The sequence below is a fragment of the Delphinus delphis genome, chromosome 5 (assembly GCF_949987515.2).
Source record: "Delphinus delphis chromosome 5, mDelDel1.2, whole genome shotgun sequence".
Lineage (NCBI taxonomy): Eukaryota > Metazoa > Chordata > Mammalia > Artiodactyla > Delphinidae > Delphinus > Delphinus delphis.
This window is the reverse complement of record NC_082687.1, coordinates 25,342,577-25,363,153: the sequence shown is the minus strand read 5'-3', so window position 1 is coordinate 25,363,153 and position 20,577 is coordinate 25,342,577. Positions and strand designations below refer to the sequence as shown.

Below are 20,577 nucleotides of genomic sequence, written 5' to 3'. Positions count from 1 at the left end.
GAGCTCAGTGCTCTGTCCGCTGCTAAACCATCCTGCTTTTTCCCAGAGCCCTAAGCAGAGAGATACAAGAGTGAACTCTCATTGGCCTGCCTGGCATTTGGGAACCCTCTGATAAGGCTATCTGGTGGATTTCCACAAATCTAAATAAGCACATCTGGCCCCTTAGAATAAGATCTCTTTCTTGTTTTTGTTGCTTTTCCTTTAAATACTTCAATATAGGGTTTTAAATCATTTCCTATCATAAATTTGGTAAAGTAGCAGGATACAAAATTAATGCACAGAAATCTCTTGCATTCTTATACACTAATGATGAAATATCTGAAAGAGAAATTAAGGAAACACTCCCATTTACCACTGCAACAAAAAGAATAAAATACCTAGGAATAAACCTACCTAAGGAGACAAAAGACCTGTACGCAGAAAACTATAAGACACTGATGAAAGAAGTTAAAGATGACACAAACAGATGGAGAGATATACCATGTTCTTGGATTGGAAGAATCAACATTGTGAAAATGACTATACTACCCAAAGCAATCTACAGATTAAATGCAATCCCTATCAAACTACCACTGGCATGTTTCACAGAACTAGAACAAAAAATTTCACAATTTGTATGGAAACACAAAAGATCCCGAATAGCCAAAGCAATCTTGAGAAAGAAAAACGGAGCTGGAGGAATCAGGCTCCCTGACTTCAGACTATACTACAAAGCTACAGTAATCAAGACAGTATAGTACTGGCACAAAAACAGAAATATAGGTCAATGGTACAGGATAGAAAGCCCAGAGGTAAACCCATGCACATATGGTCACCTTATTTTTGATAAAGGAGGCAAGAATATACAATGGAGAAAAGACAGCCTCTTCAATAAGTGGTGCTGGCAAAACTGGACAGCTACATGTAAAAGAATGAAATTAGAACACTCCCTAACACCATACACAAAAATAAACTCAAAATGGATTAAAGACCTAAATGTAAGACTGTAAAACTCTTAGAGGAAAACATAGGCAGAACACTCTATGATGTAAATCACAGGAAGATCCTTTTTTGACCCACCTCCTAGAGAAATGGAAATAAAAACAAAAATAAACAAATAAGACCTAATGAAATTTAAAAGTTTTTGCACAGCAGAGGAAACAATAAACAAGACAAAAAGACAGCCTTCAGAATGGGAGAAAATATTTGCAAGTGAAGCAACTGACAAAGGATTAATCTCCAAAATTTACAAGCAGCTCATGCAGCTCAATATCAAAAAAACAAACAACCCAATCCAAAATGGGCAGAAGACCTAAATACACATTTCTCCAAAGAAGATATACAGATCTCCAACAAACACATGAAAGGATGCTCAACATCACTAATCATTAGAGAAATGCAAATCAAAACCACAATGAGGTATCACCTCACACTGGTCAGAATGGCCATCATCAAAAAATATACAAACAGTAAATGCTGGAGAGGGTGTGGAGAAAAGGGAACCCTCTTGCACTGTTGGTGGGAATGTAAATTGATACAGCCACTATGGAGAACAGTATGGAGGTTCCTTAAAAAACTAAAAATAGAACTACCATATGACCCAGCAATCCCACTACTGGGCATATACCCCGAGAAAACCATAATTCAAAAAGAGTCATGTACCACAGTGTTCACTGCAGCTCTATTTACAATAGCCAGGACATGGAAGCAACCTAAAGTGTCCATCAACAGATGAATGGATAAAGAAGATGTGGCACATATATAGAATGGAATATTACTCAGCCATAAAAAGAAATGAAATTGAGTTATAGGTAGTGAGGTGTATAGATCTAGAGTCTATACACCTATAGTAAGTGTATAAGTAAGTCAGAAAGAGAAAAACAAATACTGTGTGCTCACACATGTATATGGAATCTAAAAAAAAATAAAATATTGTTCTGAAGAACGTAGGGGCAGGACAGGAATAAAGACGCAGATGTAGAGAATGGATTTGAGGACACGGGAGGGCAAAGGGTAAGCTGGGACGAAGTGAGAGAGTGGCATGGACATATATAACACTTCCAAATGTAAAATAGATAGCTAGTGGGAAGCAGCCACATAGCACAGGGAGATCAGCTCGGTGCTTTGTGACCATCTAGAGGCGTGGGGTAGGGAGGGTGGGAGGGAGACGCAAGAGGGAGGAGATATGGTGATATATGTATATGTATGGCTGATTCACTTTGTAATAAAGCAGAAACTAACACACCACTGTAGAGCAATTATACTCCAATAAAGATATTTAAAAAAAATCATTTCCTATCTACCTGACATTTCTCAATACAATGATTGGAAAAGGATCGATTATCCAATAATAGACTCGTGGAGGATGCACACCAGGAAGATCCCCGAGATCATCTAATGCAGTGTTTTTAAAACTAAAAAGAAAAAAATTAGTGAACCCTTGTCTTTAAGGAGAGCACTCCTGTATAGATAAGATCAAAGTTGGGCTGCAGGTTAGCCGTGTGCTGAGGTGAAAGATAAATGGATCCACACAACCGTGACCTTCCCTGGAGTCCTAGGGTTTTTGAGGATATGGTTTATAAATCACTGATCTATTCTAAACCCCCTTATAGATGAAGAAACTGAGGCACCAAGGTCCTTAGTGACTCACAGAAGTGGCTGGATCAAGAAGATGGTGATGAAACTTGTTGCCATCTGTCCGAATTTCCAGTATTGTTTTAAGCACCATTCTGCTTTGACTATAAAGAAAAATTACCTGTTTTTCTGCCTGGTTCTGTGCAGCCGCTTGAGCTAAGAATGGTTTTACGTTTTAAAGCGTTGTTTAAAAAAAAATAAGCAATGGCAAAAAAAAAAAAAAAAACAAAGAATATGGGACAGAGACCGTATGTGCACCACAAAGCCTAAAATATTTACTGTCTGGCCGTTCACAGAAAAAGATTGCTGACCCTGCTTTACAGGATTCACTACTATTGACGTTAGTGTGGAAATACCAAAAGAATTTGGCTTTCTTCTAAGGAGCTTCAAACCACGTAGATTGAAAACAAAGCCTGAGTCGTTGAGAATATTTATATCAAAAAGCTTTTCAAATGAAAGCTTTAAATGGCCCTATAGCTTTTCATCCTCCTTTTCAAATACCAGTTATTGGTGGAGGATAAGCTAGGTAACTAAGTTCTTATAACATGTGGGAGAATATTGCAGCCGGAGGGCTGCAGAGAGTTCTAAGTTCTAGAAGATGAAAAAGAAGTGGTGTGGTTCTTCAAATAGAGAATTGGGGCATCTTACAGACTCCCAAAAGTTTAACAACGAGAGGAGCTGACATACGAATAATGTCAGAGGTCACTCCTGGGAAACGGCCAGGATCATTTTGGGGCCATACATCTTTGCGTCAGAGGGATTTATTACTGTTGTTGAGCACTTACCTTGGGGTTGAACCTTCATCTGAAGCAACAGTAGACATATTCCCTGACCTCAGCCTTATCACTCGATGCATTTCCAGAAGGACTGAGCTTTGTTGGGAAGTGGAATGGATGTTTTCTTCTCTGGAGCATTGCTCCTGGTGACAGACAACTAGAAAACAGTGCCAGGTTTCTTTCAGATGAAAGACTTAGCAAAGTTTTCTTAGTGAAACCCTGAGTGGGCATGCCTGAGGAAAGCCCGGGAAGAAAGGAAATCACCCCTGGAATTCTTCAAACAGAATTAAGTGGACGAAACCGGTGGACTCCGGGTTGTTAAGGGGCTTTTAATCCAGCTCCAGGGTATTCTGGCCCTTGGAATTGCCCTGGTTTGTTGGTTGCTTGTAGATTTTGTTGTATCCACTGTCTTTTGCCCTTCTATCATTGACTTCGTATGTGTATGCCAGAAGGTGGGCAGGGAAAAGAAAGGGAGAGAACAAATAAGAGAACATTTGACCCCTAGATAGCAGCCCTGGCACAAAGCCTGGTTCCAGTAAAGGTTAAAATTGTTGGCCTAAGTCAGTGTTTAAAGTTGACTTTTGAGTTAGGGTTGTCCTTGTGAGTGGTGTTCTTTGGTGTCATGGATTCTCATGCATAACCCAAAGAAATATTCTCCCACAGTTCCATAGCACCATCTCCTTTTGTAAGTATGTGGGAGCTAGGAGCTGCTTCCTCTGCAGCTTTTGTTTTATGTGTATTTAATCACTAAATAAAAAGCAATTTCCTCTCCCTTGCTAAATCTCTTATCCCCTAAGGCTCTTTTCCTTCTGGATATACATGTATTTTTAGTCAATAAAGGGCTTACTGTGTGAACTTTTCTGTGGCAGTCAGAACAATTATGACTGTGATATGTTTCATTCCAAGGTGCCTGCTGTCGACACTTGGTAAATGTGCCCACAAAGAAATGTATCATTTTATGTATAAGCTAAGATTTTACCAAGTAGCCATTTATCTCTCTATAGAGGGCTCTTCTTAGACTACAGAGTGCATTATTATGTTATTACGGCTTTTTGTTGTTATTAAGTTCTTTTTTGATCTATTAAGAATTTCCTGGTGATTTCAGTAGTTTGGTAATTTATCGTTCATCTTAGAACAGGTATTGGTAACGTTGGGATGAAAACATTTATGCAAGAGGAAATAAAAGTCAAGGAAGCAGATGATCAACCTATTTATCAGCCTTAGCAGACAATTTTTCTGGTAACACCATGGTAGCCATGGTAAATTTACTACTGATTGCTTGAGGGGACAAATTCTATACATGGAGGTGCCTGAAAGGGTTAACCATCAAGGAATCAATCTGTGGACTAACCAGTCCTGTTTGGGTCTCTCGATTGGCTTCCTGGCCAGTGGGTTCATACTCTATTTTCAAGTATCCCCTCTTTTTTAATTTGCTACAACATATGTGGTGATGAGTACATATATACACATATAGATAGATAGATAGATAGATAGATAGATAGATAGATAGATAGATAGATAGATAGATTTGTTTGTTTGTTTGGAGATTTCTAAGTTGCTCTAATAATAAAAAGACTTCTCTCGCTTAATGTCTTTTTCAAAATCTTACATTTGACAGAAATTTGGCTAAAGTTTAGAGAGAAGCAAAAATAACCTTTTAGTCTGTAATCTCTGCAGCCTCAGGCGACTTCACACTGAGTGGCAGGGTGGTCAGTTTTGTGCAATAAACCCAGCTTATACAAAAACTACAGTAGCAGCTGAGGCTATGGTTTAGAATTCAGAGGTGAACAACCCCAGAAAAAAGTCTCAGGCCTTCATTCAAACGTAAGTGTATTTGTTTTCTAGAGCTGCCATTACAAAGTACCACCAATTGGATGGCTTCAATGACAGAAAAAAATTTCTTCTAATAATTATTCTTCATCGATAAACTCCTATGACAATTATATGCAATAATTTAATACAAGCAAAGCAAATAGATAGTGTATTCCCATGATTCAAAAGAAGGTCAAACGAAAGTAATGTATTGTCTCACTGTTCTGGAGGCCAAAAGTCCAAGATCAGGGTGTCAGCAGGGCCATGCTCCTTCTGAAGGTGCTAGGGAAGTATCTGTTGTGGGTCTCTCTCCCAGCTTCTGGTAGTTTCTTGACTTGTGGCAGCACAACTGCAGTCTTCACATGGCTTGTCTGTCTCTATGTGCAAATTTCCCCTTTTTGTAAGGACACCAGTCATATTGGATTAGGGCCCACCCTAATGACCTCATCTCAACTTGATCACCTACAAAGATCCTATTTCTAAAATCGATGACATTCACAGGTACTGGGGGTCTTGTGGGGGGATACAATTCAACCTATGACACTTGGTTTTCATCTTCAGTGTGCACAGTTTTAATAAGGCTGGTGATTGTTTTTTCAGTTATGGCAGACAAAAAAGCTTCAAATTTAGAAGGAAGGGACTCTGTGTAGGGCATAACAGAAAAAAAAAAAAAGAAGTCAAAAGACTATTAAAGTAGGAATAGTAACTTAAAATACCATTGCTTGGGGCTATATAATATGGAGGTAAGCTGCTGAAAAGTCCCAGGAGTTTCTGAGACACATCTCAGAACATAATAATCATGTTACAAACATAGTGATTATGTTTCACACATCCTGTTTGAGTATGTATGCATTTTTAAATCCCATCAAAACAAAATAAAAATATGCTGACTACATCAAGGTACTTCGGTACTTTTTGATTACCTGAAATATGACTTTTTTGTCAGGTTACTCATATTCCGAAGGTATGAGTTTGAACCTCGCTTTGTCACTAAGTGTGTATATTTAGTAAGCCTTTTGGAAACTTGGTTTCCTGGTCTGTAAAGCGAAGAGAGTACAGTCTACCACGTAAAATTACTGTGAGGATCAAATTTGCTGGTGAATATTAAAACACCCGATATAGAAACAGGTACCTTTCCAGTGCTTTATACAGGGTTGTTTACTCGTTCAACAAATGTTTATTGGGAACCTGCAGTGTTCCAGGCTTCATTCTAGGATTCATTCAGTCACTCAGCGATGATCACTTAGCGATTTAGTAGTAGAGGCACTGACCTCTGCATTGGGACATCTGAGCTCAAGTCCCGTCTTTTTTGTGAATCAGTATGGGACCTCGGACATATCACCAGCTCTCTCTAGGCCTCTGCCTAGAGGCTAGACCTATGAACTCGACCTCCAAGGCTTTTCCATCTCTAAAATAATACCTATAACAAAATTCAGTTTCAACAAATAGAGTTGTAGTTCTTGATATCCTACGGGTCCATTGTATCATCCCGGGAAGTTACCTTCTGGGCTTCTGCTTTGCTCTCTGAAGTGGGGCGTACCAGGATGAGTGCTGTTTTCTGATAGCAATAATAGTAACACTGACAGCCACCCCTTACTGAGCTCTTGACAGTATGCTACATACTTTTCATACATTCTTGCTTCTCCAAATAGGGTACATGTTTCTCCAAAGCAGGTGGGTATCCAGAGGGAAATGGTGCACCTTCCAGGAGAATAAATGTTTCTGGATGGTTTGTGAGAAATACCCCCATATTATTAAGTAAGGACAAGCACAGCCATAGTATAGAGTGCAGAATTCACTTGAAATGTTAAGCTAAAACTCAAAGAAATTTGGGGCTTCCTGGGGGGGGCATCAGCTTCAGTCCCCCGTTTCCCTAGGCTACTGTTGTCTTTTCTTGGCCACCAGGGAGGCTCTGGTGGAAAAGTTTGCAAAACAGGCTCTTTTCCCTATTCTGTGTTTGACTCACATGAGAAAAATAGAATTGTCATTTGTAATTTGGAAAACAGTTCTCATTTCCAGTACAGACATGGGCTACCTTTCTGATTATTAAGCCCATTCTTCCTTCTTTTTTAAAATATTTATTTATTTATTTTTGGCTGTGTTGGGTCTGCGTTGCTGCTCACGGGCTTTCTCTAGTTGTGGCGAGTGGGGGCTAGTCTTCGCTGTGGTGCGTGGGCTTCTCATTGTGGTGGCTTCTCTTGTTGCGGAGCACGGGCTCTAGGTGCGCAGGCTTCAGTAGTTGTGGCTCATGGGCTCTAGAGCACAGGCTCAGTAGTTGTGGTACACGGGCTTAGTTGCTCCACGGCATGTGGGATCTTCCCAGACCAGGGTTCGAACCTGTGTCCCCTGCATTGGCAGGCAGATTCTTAACCACTGCGCCACCAGGGAAGTCCCAAGCCCATTCTTCTTTCTCATTCATACATGTGGCAAATATTTGAACATGTGCTCCAGTGAGTACCATTCTAAGTGCTGAGGGTACAGCAGCAAGCAAAACAAAGCCTTCTCCCTTATGGAGTTTCTATTCTAATAAACAGTTATGTTTGAGGGGAGACCTGAGGAAGTAAGGGAATCATCCATGTGGCTCTTTTGGGGGGAAAAGGCTTTCAGGCAAAGAGAATAGCAAGTGCAAAGGCCCTGAGGCAGGAGCCTACTTTATTAACAAGGCAGAGTGGTAGCAGATGAAGCCAGAGGGATACAGATTATGTAGGGCCTTGAGGTCAAGGTAAGGGTTTTGGATTTTATTCTGAGAAATGTGAGAGGCCATTGTGGAGGCTTTGTGGATGGAGTAGTGGAATTGGAGATATTTTTAAAAGCTTAACTCTGGCTGCTGGCTAAGAATAGTGGGGCAAGAATTGGAAGTAAGGCAACCAGTCAGAAGGCTACTGCCAATCTCCAAAATATACAAGCAGCTCATGCAGCTCAGTATCAAAAAAACAAACAACCCAATCCAAAAATGGGAGGAAGACCTAAATAGACATTTCTCCAAAGAAGATATACAGATTGCCAACAAAAACATGAAAAAATGCTCAATATCACTAATCATTAGAGAAATGCAAATCAAAACTACAATGAGGTATCACCTCACACCAGTCAGAATGGCCATCATCAAAAAATTTAGAAACAATAAATTCTGGAGAGGGTGTGGAGAAAAGGGAACCCTCCTGCACTGCTGGTGGGAATGTAAATTGATACAGCCACTATGGAGAACAGGAACAGTATGGAGGTTCCTTAAAAAACTAAAAGTAGAACTACCATTCGACCCAGCAATCCCTCTACTGGGCATATACCCTGAGAAAACCATAATTCAAAGAGTCATGTACCACAATGTTCATTGCAGCTCTATTTACAATAGCCAGGACATGGAAGCAACCTATGTGTCCATCGACAGACGAATGGATAAAGAAGATGTGGCACATATATACAATGGAAGATTACTCAGCCATAAAAAGAAACGAAATTGAGTTATTTGTAGTGAGGTAGATGGACCTAGAGTCTGTCCTACAGAGTGAAGTAAGTCAGAAAGAGAAAAACAAATACTGAATGCTAAAGCATATCTATGGAATCTAGAAAAATGATACTGATGAACCTATGGTAGGGCAGGAATAAAGATGCAGACGTTGAGAATGGACTTGAGGACACGGGGGAAGGAGAGGCTAGGATGTAGTGAGAGAGTAGCATGGACATACATACACTACCAAATGTAAAATGGATAGCTGGTGGGAAGCTGCTGCATAGCACGGGGAGATCAGCTCGGTGCTTTGTGACCACCTAGAGGGGTGGGATAGGGAGGGTGGGAAGGAGACGCAAGAGGGTGGGGATATGGGGATATATGGATACATACAGCTGATTCACCTTGTTATACAGCGGAAACTAGCACAACATTGTAAAGCAATTATACTCCAATAAAGACGTATAAAGAAAAAAGAAAGGCTACTTCCATAGTCCAGGCAAAGGGTGCAGTGCTGTATACGAGGGTGGGAGTTGTAGTAATGGTGAAAAGTGGCAAAATTTGGGATGTATGTTGAAAGTAGAACCAAGAGAATCCACAAATGAATTAGACGGGGGGTGGTGGTGAGAGAAAGAGGATAGAGGAGACTGGCTGTGGCGTTTTGGTCTAAGCAGCTGCAGGGATGGAGTAGTTGCCATTCACGTTGAGATGAGTTTGATGGAGGAGATTGGGTAGTTCCTCGGTCACTGGAAGACCTGGCCACTTTATATGAGAATATTGAAACTGGCTTAGATACTGTTTGGAACTCACTCTGAAGATAAGGAGCGATGTGTTAATTTGTGATACCTTTGTTTTCCTCGTGGACACTTCCAACAACAATTTGCAAACACGGCTGTGGGCAAAATGCTCATTTTGACCCAGGAGGCCGCTCTGCTATCTCAGTCTGCGGACGCTTATCCTCTCCAGACTTCCTCTCACTTCCCCATGCCCTCACGTCACCTTTTCCTCAGCTGGACTGGTGACAGGGATCTGGTTGTCTTCTCCACCCTGGCAGTTTAAAATAACTAGCAATTCTTACATTTTATTCTTGGCCACGCTGACAGTGGATGGGTGCCCCCGGGCATCGGTGTCCTGTAACTACGGTCTCCGCGGCTTGGCCCTGCAGAGCCGATTACCTGTCCATGCCTGTCACTCAGACTGTGGACTTGGAGCCCCGAACCCCTGAAAGATCTCTTTGTTGAGGGCAGAACCGGTGTGGGGGGATGTGCTGAGGCTTTCAGGCTACAAAGGGACAACTGAAAAATTGGCAAGTAAATCGGCCTAAAGGAGGATATAGTTTATGCTCAGAATCACAAAACGGGTTCCAAACCGCCTGACGTGCAGCATACTAAACCTTTATGAAACATTACAGAGGTCACTGCTTTTGTCCTCCTGGTGCCTCTTTCCTCTCGCTTCTTCTGTGACCCACATTGAGCCATTGCTAAGCCTGCCCTCTAGCTTCAGCGATAGGTCCAGGGAGTGGCACATGACCTGCAGCAGTCAATCAGAGGAGGAAAGACCTTTCTCCCATGGTACGTCATTGAGAGTGAGAACCCAGAACCTGCGCGGCCAGGGTTTTAGCCTCCTGGAAAAGGTGGCCCGAGAGGAGGATGTTAATCTCCGAGAAGAGACTAGAGGCCAATGAGAGGGAGCCCTCCCTCTCATTTCCACACCCTCTCTGGTGCTAGCAACATTGTGTCCCTCTCAGTGATGTAGGGACCAAGAATATTACCTATGGCTTCCTGCAGTCCCGGTTGTCATTTACAACCAGAGAAGCCCTACTACCTACCCCTACTACGGGCAGGGCTTGGAGGGGAAATACAAAAGTGACTTGATCACAGTCCTGCCCCAGGAATGTACAACCTAACAGTTTGATTTCAAAAGTAGTGGGGACTTCCCTGGTGGTGCAGTGGTTAAGAATCCGCCTGCCGATGCAGGGGACTCGGGTTCGATCCCTGGTCTGGGAAGATCCCACATGCTGCCGAGCAACCAGGCTGGTGCGCCACAACTACTGAGCCTGCGCTCTAGAGCCCGTGCTCCGCAGCGAGAGAAGTCACCGCAATGAGAAGCCAGTGTACCGCAAAGAGTAGCCCCCGCTTGCCACAGCTAGAGAAAACCCACATCTGGCAACGAAGACCCAATGCAGCCAAAAATAAATAAACAAGTAAGTAAGTAAATAAATAAATAAAACAAAAAAACCCCCAAAGTAGTGAGTAGGGTAGGTAGTTGGTCAAATCTGCCCTTATCAAATCAATAGACGGTGAGTTTTTAAAATGTGAAGAATCTGGAAACATTTTCCTTAGGTGAGTTTATCTAACATTGGTCACCAGAATATTAGCTTACTCCACAACTGGGCTGTTTCCTGTTTGATAGCTGGCAGAGGAGTGGGCCCTCTTATGAGTGAATTTCCAGCATCGTCTGTTGAAATCCTTTTCATCCTCTGAGGTCCATTTCCAAAGCCACCTGCGCAATTGGAATGATTTGCTCTCTTACGCACACACGACTCTTGCTTGATGGTGCTAGTCATTGTGTTTCATAGGATTGTGCATTCCTGGCTTCCCTGTTGATTACAAACTGTTGGCCTAGAAATTCGAGGCGCCCCGTTGCAGAGAACAGTTCCCTGAACATGGTAAATGCTCAGTAAATGTTGAATTAAACCAATTATCAGCATTGGTTTTATTAATAACTTTTGTACACGGCTCCATAAACTTTGCAAACTGCTTTTGTATACAGTTACAAGGAAAAGTCTGTTGTATGATTTAAGGTTTGTATCCAGGTATAACTGATAATAGTGATAGTGATGTGTGGCCTTTAGCTACGGATGTGCATTAGGTGGAAAGTGAAAACGTGGAAGATTTGTAGATGAAAATCAACCAGAAGGTTAGGGACCAGGTGAACACACCTGTGGTCACAAGAAGAGGGTGTTGGCTGCCAGAGGACTGACCATGAGTCAGCTCCATCCAGGCGAGTCCTGAGAGCTTAATCCTCGTTCTCTTCAATACCTGCTGGTGAGATTCATGTGGACTGACTGGTGGGAATGGTTTGTGGGTAGATTTAGAAGTGAGGCTTTTCGGCTTCCATCTCCACTTTGCTTTCACCTCAGCCAAAAGGCGTGAAAATTAATAGGCGACTCCTTATATATTTTTTTCTCTCTCCTACCGATCTTTCTGAATGAGGACCTTCTGAGTTGACTATCAGTCCAATTAAATGCATCTGATTAAAACCGTCAAACTGAAAGGGAAGTGAGTTGAAAAAAATGCAGCGAGAGTTGTGGCTCTCAAGTTCCCCAGTTTCTCAGCTTGAGGACTGAATTGTAAATAAATGTGTTAGGTAGTGAAATTTGGTTTTGTTTTCCCCAAAGGAGAAGTATTTGCCACATGGAAACAAAATGTATTCAGCATAATCTCATTCTGTAATTGCACCGTTTCTATTCTTAATTCTTCGAGTTTCTGATTTAAAGGGAAAAACACCAAAACAGACTGTTGTGTAAAATTGACAGGAATGAGTGTGAACCTGGCTGTCAGAGACATAGCAATGGAAATAGCTTCCTGTTCTGGAGGTTAAAAATAATGGATCTAGGAAGGAGTTATTTACACGGGCAGTTCGGAGGCTTCCCCAGGAGCCTCAGTCAGGAGAGCTGTTAGATCCACGGTGGAGGCTGGATGTGCGGGGAGCGTCTGCAGGAGAGTGGCCTGTACGCTGCCCTGTGATTACGTGCCACTGTTCCCTGCTGGTGACAGACCAGGAAACAGAACAGCCTCGCAGCCCCGGGTGGGGCTGGGGGATGGGGTGTGTGCGTGGGGGGAGCCTCAGGTTGGGAAAGAGCGTCAAAAGTCAAGCCTCACTTGTTCTGAAGTTCGTGATGTCCGGCAGATTAATCCCCTAGATTGCAGGAATGCTACTGGAGCATCCCAGCGAGAGAACCTTTTCTCATCATGCGGTGTGAAAGGCTTGGGGCGGGGGGTGGGGGTGGGGCGCTTGGGGGTGGCCGTGCAGACCCCGCTGAAGCGGAGCTCCCCGCAACTGGACCAGGGAGAATGAAACTGAATGTGAAAATAGAACAGCCCAGAAGAAGGGAAACAAAATTAATATTTGTGGGAGAAAAATCCTTGTTGCCGCCGTTTTATGAACTGAAAGCCTATTTATCGAAGCCTGTCAGGATTTTTCTCTAAATCTCTGCAGGTCCCAACTTCTCTTGCATTCATTTCTCTGCGTGCATCTCCCACCTTTTGCTTGAACTCAGGTGATGACAGAATAATTCCGGACATGTTTCTCCTAGGGTCTCTGGTCTGGCTCCTTCTAGGTCATGCCTTACAATTGTTTGCTGGTTTCTTACTTGAATAACCTCGATTTCAGGAACAGCATTTTTGGAAAAGTGATTAATAGAATATTACGAGTTTTAAAATATTCTTTAGGTAGCCGAGTTTCCTTGCAGTGCACAAGAGAGTGTATGTATCTCAGTGAGCGTGTCTGCAAAGCAGGGAGAAATGAATGGTTAAGAAATATCCTGGGGTTTTAAAGGACATAAATTGGTCTGTTTAAGAAATGCTTTGTTTGATTGTTTGCTTTTTCTGGGCTGTGTTTTGGTGAGGTTGAGGAAGTTGCTTTAAAAGTGGATATCAACTGTTTGTATCACTCTTTTTTTTTTTTTTTTTTTACTTTTTAGTTTATGTTGGAGTAAAGCTGATTAACAATTCTGTGATAGTTTCAGGTGCACAGCAGAGGGACTCAGCCATACATATACAGGTATCCATTCTCCCCCAAACTCCCCTCCTATCCAGGCTGCCACATAACATTGAGCAGAGTTCCCTGTGCTATACAGTAGGTCCTTGTTGTTGTTTTTTTAACACTCTTGAACGTTTGGATCTCCTTATCACTGCTTGATGGGATTAGAGCCTGAATTCTTTAGTTTTTGACCCACTCACCGGCTTCAGCACTTTTGGAGGGGGAATATTCTTACTCAGTTAGGGTCTGGAGGGGGCAGGAAATTAAACTTTGCCTTTGGGGCTTTGCCAATAGATGTGTTGAATTCTTCAGGCGTTCGAAGTCAATTTTTGACGACAGCAACAGAGAAGAGGCAGAGAGGGAATGGAGAGATCAGAGTATAGGAATAATGGATATTTACCTCTTAATGGTTTATCTTAAAATAAAGAGTAAATACAGTCCTTATCACTGAGAATTCTCTTGCTGATTTCTGTTTCCAGAGGGTGGAAGGATAGCTGGCTGGGGGTGGGAGGACAGCTGCTCAGAGCTTTCTAGAAGTTGCTATTCAGAGGGCATCTGGCAGGGGCTTTGAAAAGGAGCCTTGGGCCGGGTGTTGAGAGATTTGGGTTTTGGGTTCCAGTGTTAGCAGTAGGTTAGCTGTGTGCCTTTGATGCAACCAGGTAACCTTTACAGTATTTAATAGTCTCAGTAAAATGACAAGACTGGACACGGATGTGGTTGTAATTCTTTGTGGTTCTCAAAACCCCGATTTTCTGTGCCTTGTTAATTGCCTCATACTACAAAGTTCTGGACCAGTCTTGACTATCTGTAGCTACTCTAGTTTGACAAAAAACGTAATCTACAAGTATTGCCTTTTGAAACATACATTTTCCTATGTTAGTTCATATAGTGAGTGTTAATAAAGATCAAAGGAGAGATCCTTGAACAAGATCTTCAACGATTCTTACTGGAGTGATGTTTAAATCTTTTAGCTCTCTTACTATTTATAAGATGGTTCCCATGTGATTTTTATGAAGGATGAGGTATTTAATCGGAAATCAAGACAGGGGCTTTGCCAAAGGAACGTAAAATTAGCCCTGTTGTTGAAATGGATGTTGACTGTTTGGTAAAAGCGTCCCTACGAGAAGCCGTGGGGGAGATGGGTCGTTCTGTGTCCCGCCGCTTCCAGGAAAGATAAAAAATGTTGAAATCAAATGGGAAGAAGGAAATGTGGCAAATCACAAAGAGCCGGACTGTTCTTAACAGAGAAAACTCAATTTTGTCTGCTTTTTTCCAGCAAATTCCATTTGATATTTTATATCTTCTTGATAACTTAATAAGGAATCTCAGGAAGGAGTTGCAGAACTTTAACTTAGTGAAAGAGAATTTGTCATTTGTGACATTTCTCCTCTAAAGAGCAGGGGAAGATCAGTGTATTAGCTTGTAGTTGCAGCTATTTCTATTGGGAAAGGAAACAGCATGTTATACAGCAAAGCTTGGCACAGTGGGGCATTTTGCCTCGATCCCTAAACCTTCACGGAACTCTGCTAGGGACCAGGCATTGTGCTAGGCATAGGTGGGATCTGTACATAATAAGAAAATCCCCGCCTTCAAGGAACACCACCCCTTAATTTTTTAGAAGATAGGTCCGTAGCAGACAGTTCATTTAGAGTAATATAACACCAATATTTAAAAAATGGGAGTGTTGGGTCTGCATTCAAAATATGCACAGAATCCGGCTACTTCTCCCCACCTGCGATCACCTTGAGCTGGCCTCCCCGGTCCCACCTTGTACCTGCGCTCTCTTCCACATGCGGCCAGAACAAACCTTTGAAAACCGGAGTCACAGCATGTCACTGCCCTGCCCCTCCCCCTCCAGTGGTTCCCAGTTGCACCAGATGCAAAAGACCTTTCAGTTGTTTACAATGTGCTACTGATTGATAGGCATGGCCTCCCTCCTTTATAACTTACACACTCTCTCCCTCTCTCTCTCTGTGTCTCTGTCTCTGTCTCTGTCTCTCTCTCTCTCATTATTTCTCTTTCTGTCCTACTGCTCTGACACTCACTCACTCCACTCTCCCCACGCTGGCTTCCTTGCTGGTCCATGCACATACCAGGCAAGTTCCCACGTCAGGGCGTTTACAGTGACCCCCTCTGCCTGGGCCCCTCTCCCAGAGATGGCTGCCTGACCAGCTGCTGGCGTCTTTCAAGTCTTTGCTCAAATGTCACCACTGCCTCAGTGAAGCCTCACCCCAACTACCTTATTTAACACGACAACTCACCTCCTGCCCCTTACCTCCAACCCTCCTTGTTCTGCTCTGTATCTTTTCCCATAACACTTACCACCCTCTGGCTTACTGTAGGATTTACTCATTTATTCATTTTGTTTAACATCTGTCTTTCTCCACTGGAATGTAAGCTCCAAGAAGGCAGGATCTTTGTTTAGTTCAACGTTGTTCAGTCTAGAACAATCTAGAACAACGCCTGACATGCAGCAGGCACTCCCCTCATTATTTGTTGAATGAGTGAGTGAATGAATGAGAAGGAGAGACTAATGCTGACTGAGAGTTCTAGGCAGAATCAAGAGGAAGAATCCTTTGAGCTGGCTGTTGAAGGATGGGCAGAGTTGGACCATCGGGTTTTCTGGGGAAAGACATTCCAGATCAAAGGCATATTTTGAACAAAGGCAGAAAAGTGGCAGAGCTCACCTGTGCTCCTGGAACGGCAAAGTGTCCCAAGTAACCGGTGCCGGAGGCCAGTGAGAGCAGTAAGGGTGGATAGATAAACTAATGGATAGAAAAATAACGAAAGGGGACTGTGGGTGGAGTGAGGGAACAAATTACTAATCACTGTCCATGTTGAGAGGGCAGGCGAGTCGGGGGTTGGAATCTCAAACAAGCAGCATGTGTTGTCCCTTTAAGAAATCAGGGAGAGATTGTCCCTTTTAAGAAATCAGGAATGTGAATAGTGTTTGCTAATGAGATCTCATCTTTATATAGTACTTGACTGTTTTCAAAACATGGTCACATGTTTATTATGATGGAGGCTTCAGAACCACTATGTGAAGTTGGTATAATAGCTAATAGGCAGGTTTTTATTTACATGATTTGATCAACTTAAAGTTAATTGCATTTTACTGTATCAAGCCAGCGAAGTGATTCGTAGTTAGAAAGTGGAGAAGCGGCTTCCCACTGCCTTGGGTCTCATCACACTGTGTTTCTCCTTCTGCCAGTCTGCCTCTTTCATTCCCACGCAATCCTAAAGATGTCATGCTGGGATTTTTCACCAGGGTACAAGCTTCTTCCCATTTCCCCCATCATTGAAAGTAGCGGTTTCTTCTTTACCAGATCCATTTTTCTCTTTCCTCCGTTTCCATTTCACTTTATCTGGAATAATTATGAGAACAATGAACACATGTAGAAGGTGGGTGTGTTTTTACCTTGGCCTGTTCAGCATCCTTTCAGGCTTAGGCCGAGACGGTCTGACCCAGCACCTGACGTGCTCTAAAATTGTGTCTGTCTTTCGTGTGGTTCGTGGGTGGAAGGGCAGAGGAAGCATGTCCACGACTCCGTGTGAGTGTCTTCAGGCTTGCTTGTTGCTCGCTTTGGGAGTAAACCTGATCTTCTTAATTCCCCCAGATATTAGTAGGCAGGACGAGGCGGAGGGAGAACTCAGTGAAGGAGAACACTGGTATGGGAACTCTTCAGAGACGCCGTCGGAAGCATCCTATGGAGAAGTCCAGGAGAACTATAAGCTGTCCCTGGAGGACCGGATCCAGGAGCAGTCCACTTCCCCCGACACCTCCTTGGGAAGCGGGACCCCCAGCAGTCACACGTTGGAGCTGGTGGCCCTTGACGGTGAGGTCCTGCGAGACCCACTGCAGTGTCCGGATCACCTCTCCCCCGGCGTGTCTTCTTTGTGTGATGACGATCCCGCGGGCTCCACCAAGCCCTTGAGCAGCAACTTGAGGCGGCTGCTAGAGGCCGGGTCCCTCAAACTCGATGCCACGGCCACGGCCAACGGCAGGGTGGAGTCCCCTGTCAACGTCGGCTCGAATCTCTCCTTTTCCCCACCGTCCCACCATGCCCAACAGCTCAGCGTGCTGGCCAGGAAGTTGGCAGAGAAGCAGGAACAGAATGACCAATACACTCCAAGTAACTGTTTCATATGGAATCAAGGTAAGTGGTTGCCAAACTCAACCACCACCTGCGGCTTGTCCCCGGATTCAGCCATCCTCAAACTGAAAGCTGCAGCCAATGCTGTCCTGCAGGACAAATCGCTGACCAGGACGGAGGAGACCATGCGATTTGAGTCCTTTTCCTCCCCTTTCAGCTCCCAGTCTGCCAGCTCCACCTTGGCAGCTTTATCCAAGAAAGTCAGCGAGAGAAGCTTGACTCCTGGCCAGGAACACCCGCCCCCGGCCAGCTCTTTCCTTTCCCTGGCTTCCATGACCTCCTCGGCGGCCCTTCTGAAAGAGGTCGCAGCAAGGGCTGCCGGGACCCTTCTGGCTGAGAAATCATCACTGGTGCCTGAGGACCCTCTCCCGCCACCGCCTTCAGAGAAGAAGCAAGACAAAGTGACCCCGCCGCCACCTCCGCCACAATCCTTGGAATTATTGTTACTCCCAGTTCCTAAGGGAAGAGTGTCTAAACCCTCCAACTCAGGTATGGATGCTTTCATTTCCATCATCTTGTCAGTCTTTTTTTTTTTTTACCTGTCAGTTGCAACGTCTAATTCATTGCCTTCTTCACTTGGGTTCCCCATCGGATCTGAGGCAGGAAGAAAAAAGCAGGAATACTTTAAGTAAGCAGCCTAGGGGGTTCTTTCATGTATGTGTGACACAAAAAACTTCACCAATAGCTTTAGTTTTGAAAGGTAATGAATAATCTTAGAGACATACGGTACTCCTCCGTTGCATAGAAATGATTTTTTTTTTTTCTTACCAAGTTCAGGCTAGGTCCACACAAGATGTATTTAATAGGGGAAGATCAAAGCACCTTTGTCATGGAGTGCATGGCATCCCTGAACAGAGGGGAGAAGAAAAACTCACTGCTTTTGAAACAGTTGACAAGACAGAGCTTACCGTCCTACTGCCTCCATGACAAATGGACTTTTGTATCATCAGTAGCTATTCTGCCCTAATTTACCACACTGTATACTTTCATGTTAGTATTTATATTAATTTTTCGTGGAACGTAAGCCTTTACTTATCGTGTTCTTCCATAATATCTTGTCACACAAGAACTCTAAAGAGTATTGTCATTCAGATGTAATCAAAGCATTTCCTGCAAATGCTTTATTTTATTCCAGTCCAATCAGATTCTGAAGGAATGTGCATGTGGAAAATGTGAATCATGGGTTTTTCTTGTGGAGACGGTCTTTCCAAAGGAGAAGTGGCCGTTTTATAGAGCCTTGACATTCACAGTTATTCATCTGAGGGAGAAACTTAGTCACTTGAGTCCTCACTGTGGAAACATCATTTCTTGTACTGCTTTGTTTCTAAATTATGCCCATGGTAAGTACAGGGCCCCAGAGATGGATATATGGAGTTTCGGATGTCTCTTGAGGATATCCTGCCAGACTGGAACAGGAAGTGGGCCATGTGTGTCCTCATCAGTAGAAACGCTGCCATTGTGTGCGTCTAGCCAACTTTTGATTATTTGCAGCCATGTTGATGACAGGGGCTTAGAATGGCAAATAATTGACTGAACAATCACAGCTAACATCAGTTTGATGCATTTATGACAAATTTCCATTTAAATTGCTGAGTGAGCTATATGCACTCATTATAATTACTGGAAAACTTGTGTAAACAGCAGAACAGAACTAGGCAAATGGATATGTGGAACTTTTATGACTCTTTAAGTGATCCAAACTGCTCAGTCCAGGGTTTCTGAAGTGTCAGTAAAATCCTGGAATGTTGATCAATTCTGAGTTTCCCTACTCTTCACTTCTCACTCGCCATCTGGGGAAATAAAGAGAAAAATGGCTAAAATTAGGAAAAGGGGGACAAGCAGAGGGAGTGGGGTAATTTTGCAAGGGAATAAATCACTCCTGGTTTATAGAAATTTCATTTGGGGTAGCAGCAGAAAGAGAGGTATGGCTATCTGTGTAAAATGTCACTTTATAAGTATTCTCCATCTGGTTATTAAATAACTGTATTAATGATGTTTCTCCTGTAAATTCACCTGGACATTAGTTACTAGGAAAAGCTTACACAAATTTAGTAATAAACTTTAGTTGGCTAAAGGCTTGGAAAGAGGGAACTGATAAAACTGTCTCCTGACGGCAGACTCTAATGGCTTTGTCATTTTCAAGTGTCTTGGGTGTAACCAGCAATAGTTGTGAAGTGTGATCTTTTCACTCAAGTGACTAGATGCACGTGAAGATGGGAGAAAGGTCATGAGCTTCCAGGGTGGGCGACAGACTGTTTGCCTGTTTCGTTGTAGGATCTACACTCTAGGGATGAGATGTGCTCCCTTTTTGGTTTAAATGCACTTAATCCATGCCCATACCTCCACAGGCTTCTCAGCGGAATTGAATATGGAGATCTATACGAAATTGATTTTTTCTTTTTTCTTTACTGAATTTATTCTGTTGCTGAAACACTTAATATTTGAATCAATGAACATGTTCCAACTGAAAGAGGAGGGAAAAGAACTTCTCAGAATGGGGCTCTGCCACCCCTTTTGCTGATGGACAGGGACCTGTGTCCCCTGTTTTCCACATGCCTCTGTTCACAGTCCAAGACTTGGCAAAGTGGCTCCATTGACTGAGTGATTGCATTAAAAAACAAAACAAAACAAAACATTCATTTTGTAAAACTCACGCAAGAGAAAAGATCGCTGCAAAGAGAAACACGAGGGCTCTTGAAATGATCCCCTGTGTGTCCATGTGGGCGCATCCTAAATTCAAGTTATGTTTCTTTAAAACTTTTATTTATTAAACCATAGTTGCTTTACAATATTGTGTTAGTTTCAGGTGTACAGCTTCAGAGTCTTTTCCATTATAGGTTATTACAAGATGTTGAATATAGTTCCCTGTGCTACACAGTAAATCCCTGTCGTTTATCTATTTTATATATAGTGATGTGTATCTATAAATCCTTTACTCCTAATTAATCCTTCCATTCCTTTCCCCTTTGGTAACCATAAGTTTGTTTTCTATGTCTGTGAGTCTATTTGT

The 20,577-nt window shown here is 42.9% G+C and overlaps 1 protein-coding gene across 1 annotated transcript in view; it reads left to right on the top strand.

Annotated features, from left to right (window-relative positions):
- Window positions 1-20,577, top strand: part of ZNF827 (zinc finger protein 827) — a 177,855-nt gene that overhangs the window by 20,531 nt on the left and 136,747 nt on the right. Inside the window, exon 2 of the mRNA XM_060011635.1 lies at window positions 17,031-18,056. Within this exon, the coding sequence (XP_059867618.1) occupies window positions 17,031-18,056 (1,026 nt within the window). The remainder of the gene's footprint in view (window positions 1-17,030; window positions 18,057-20,577) is intronic.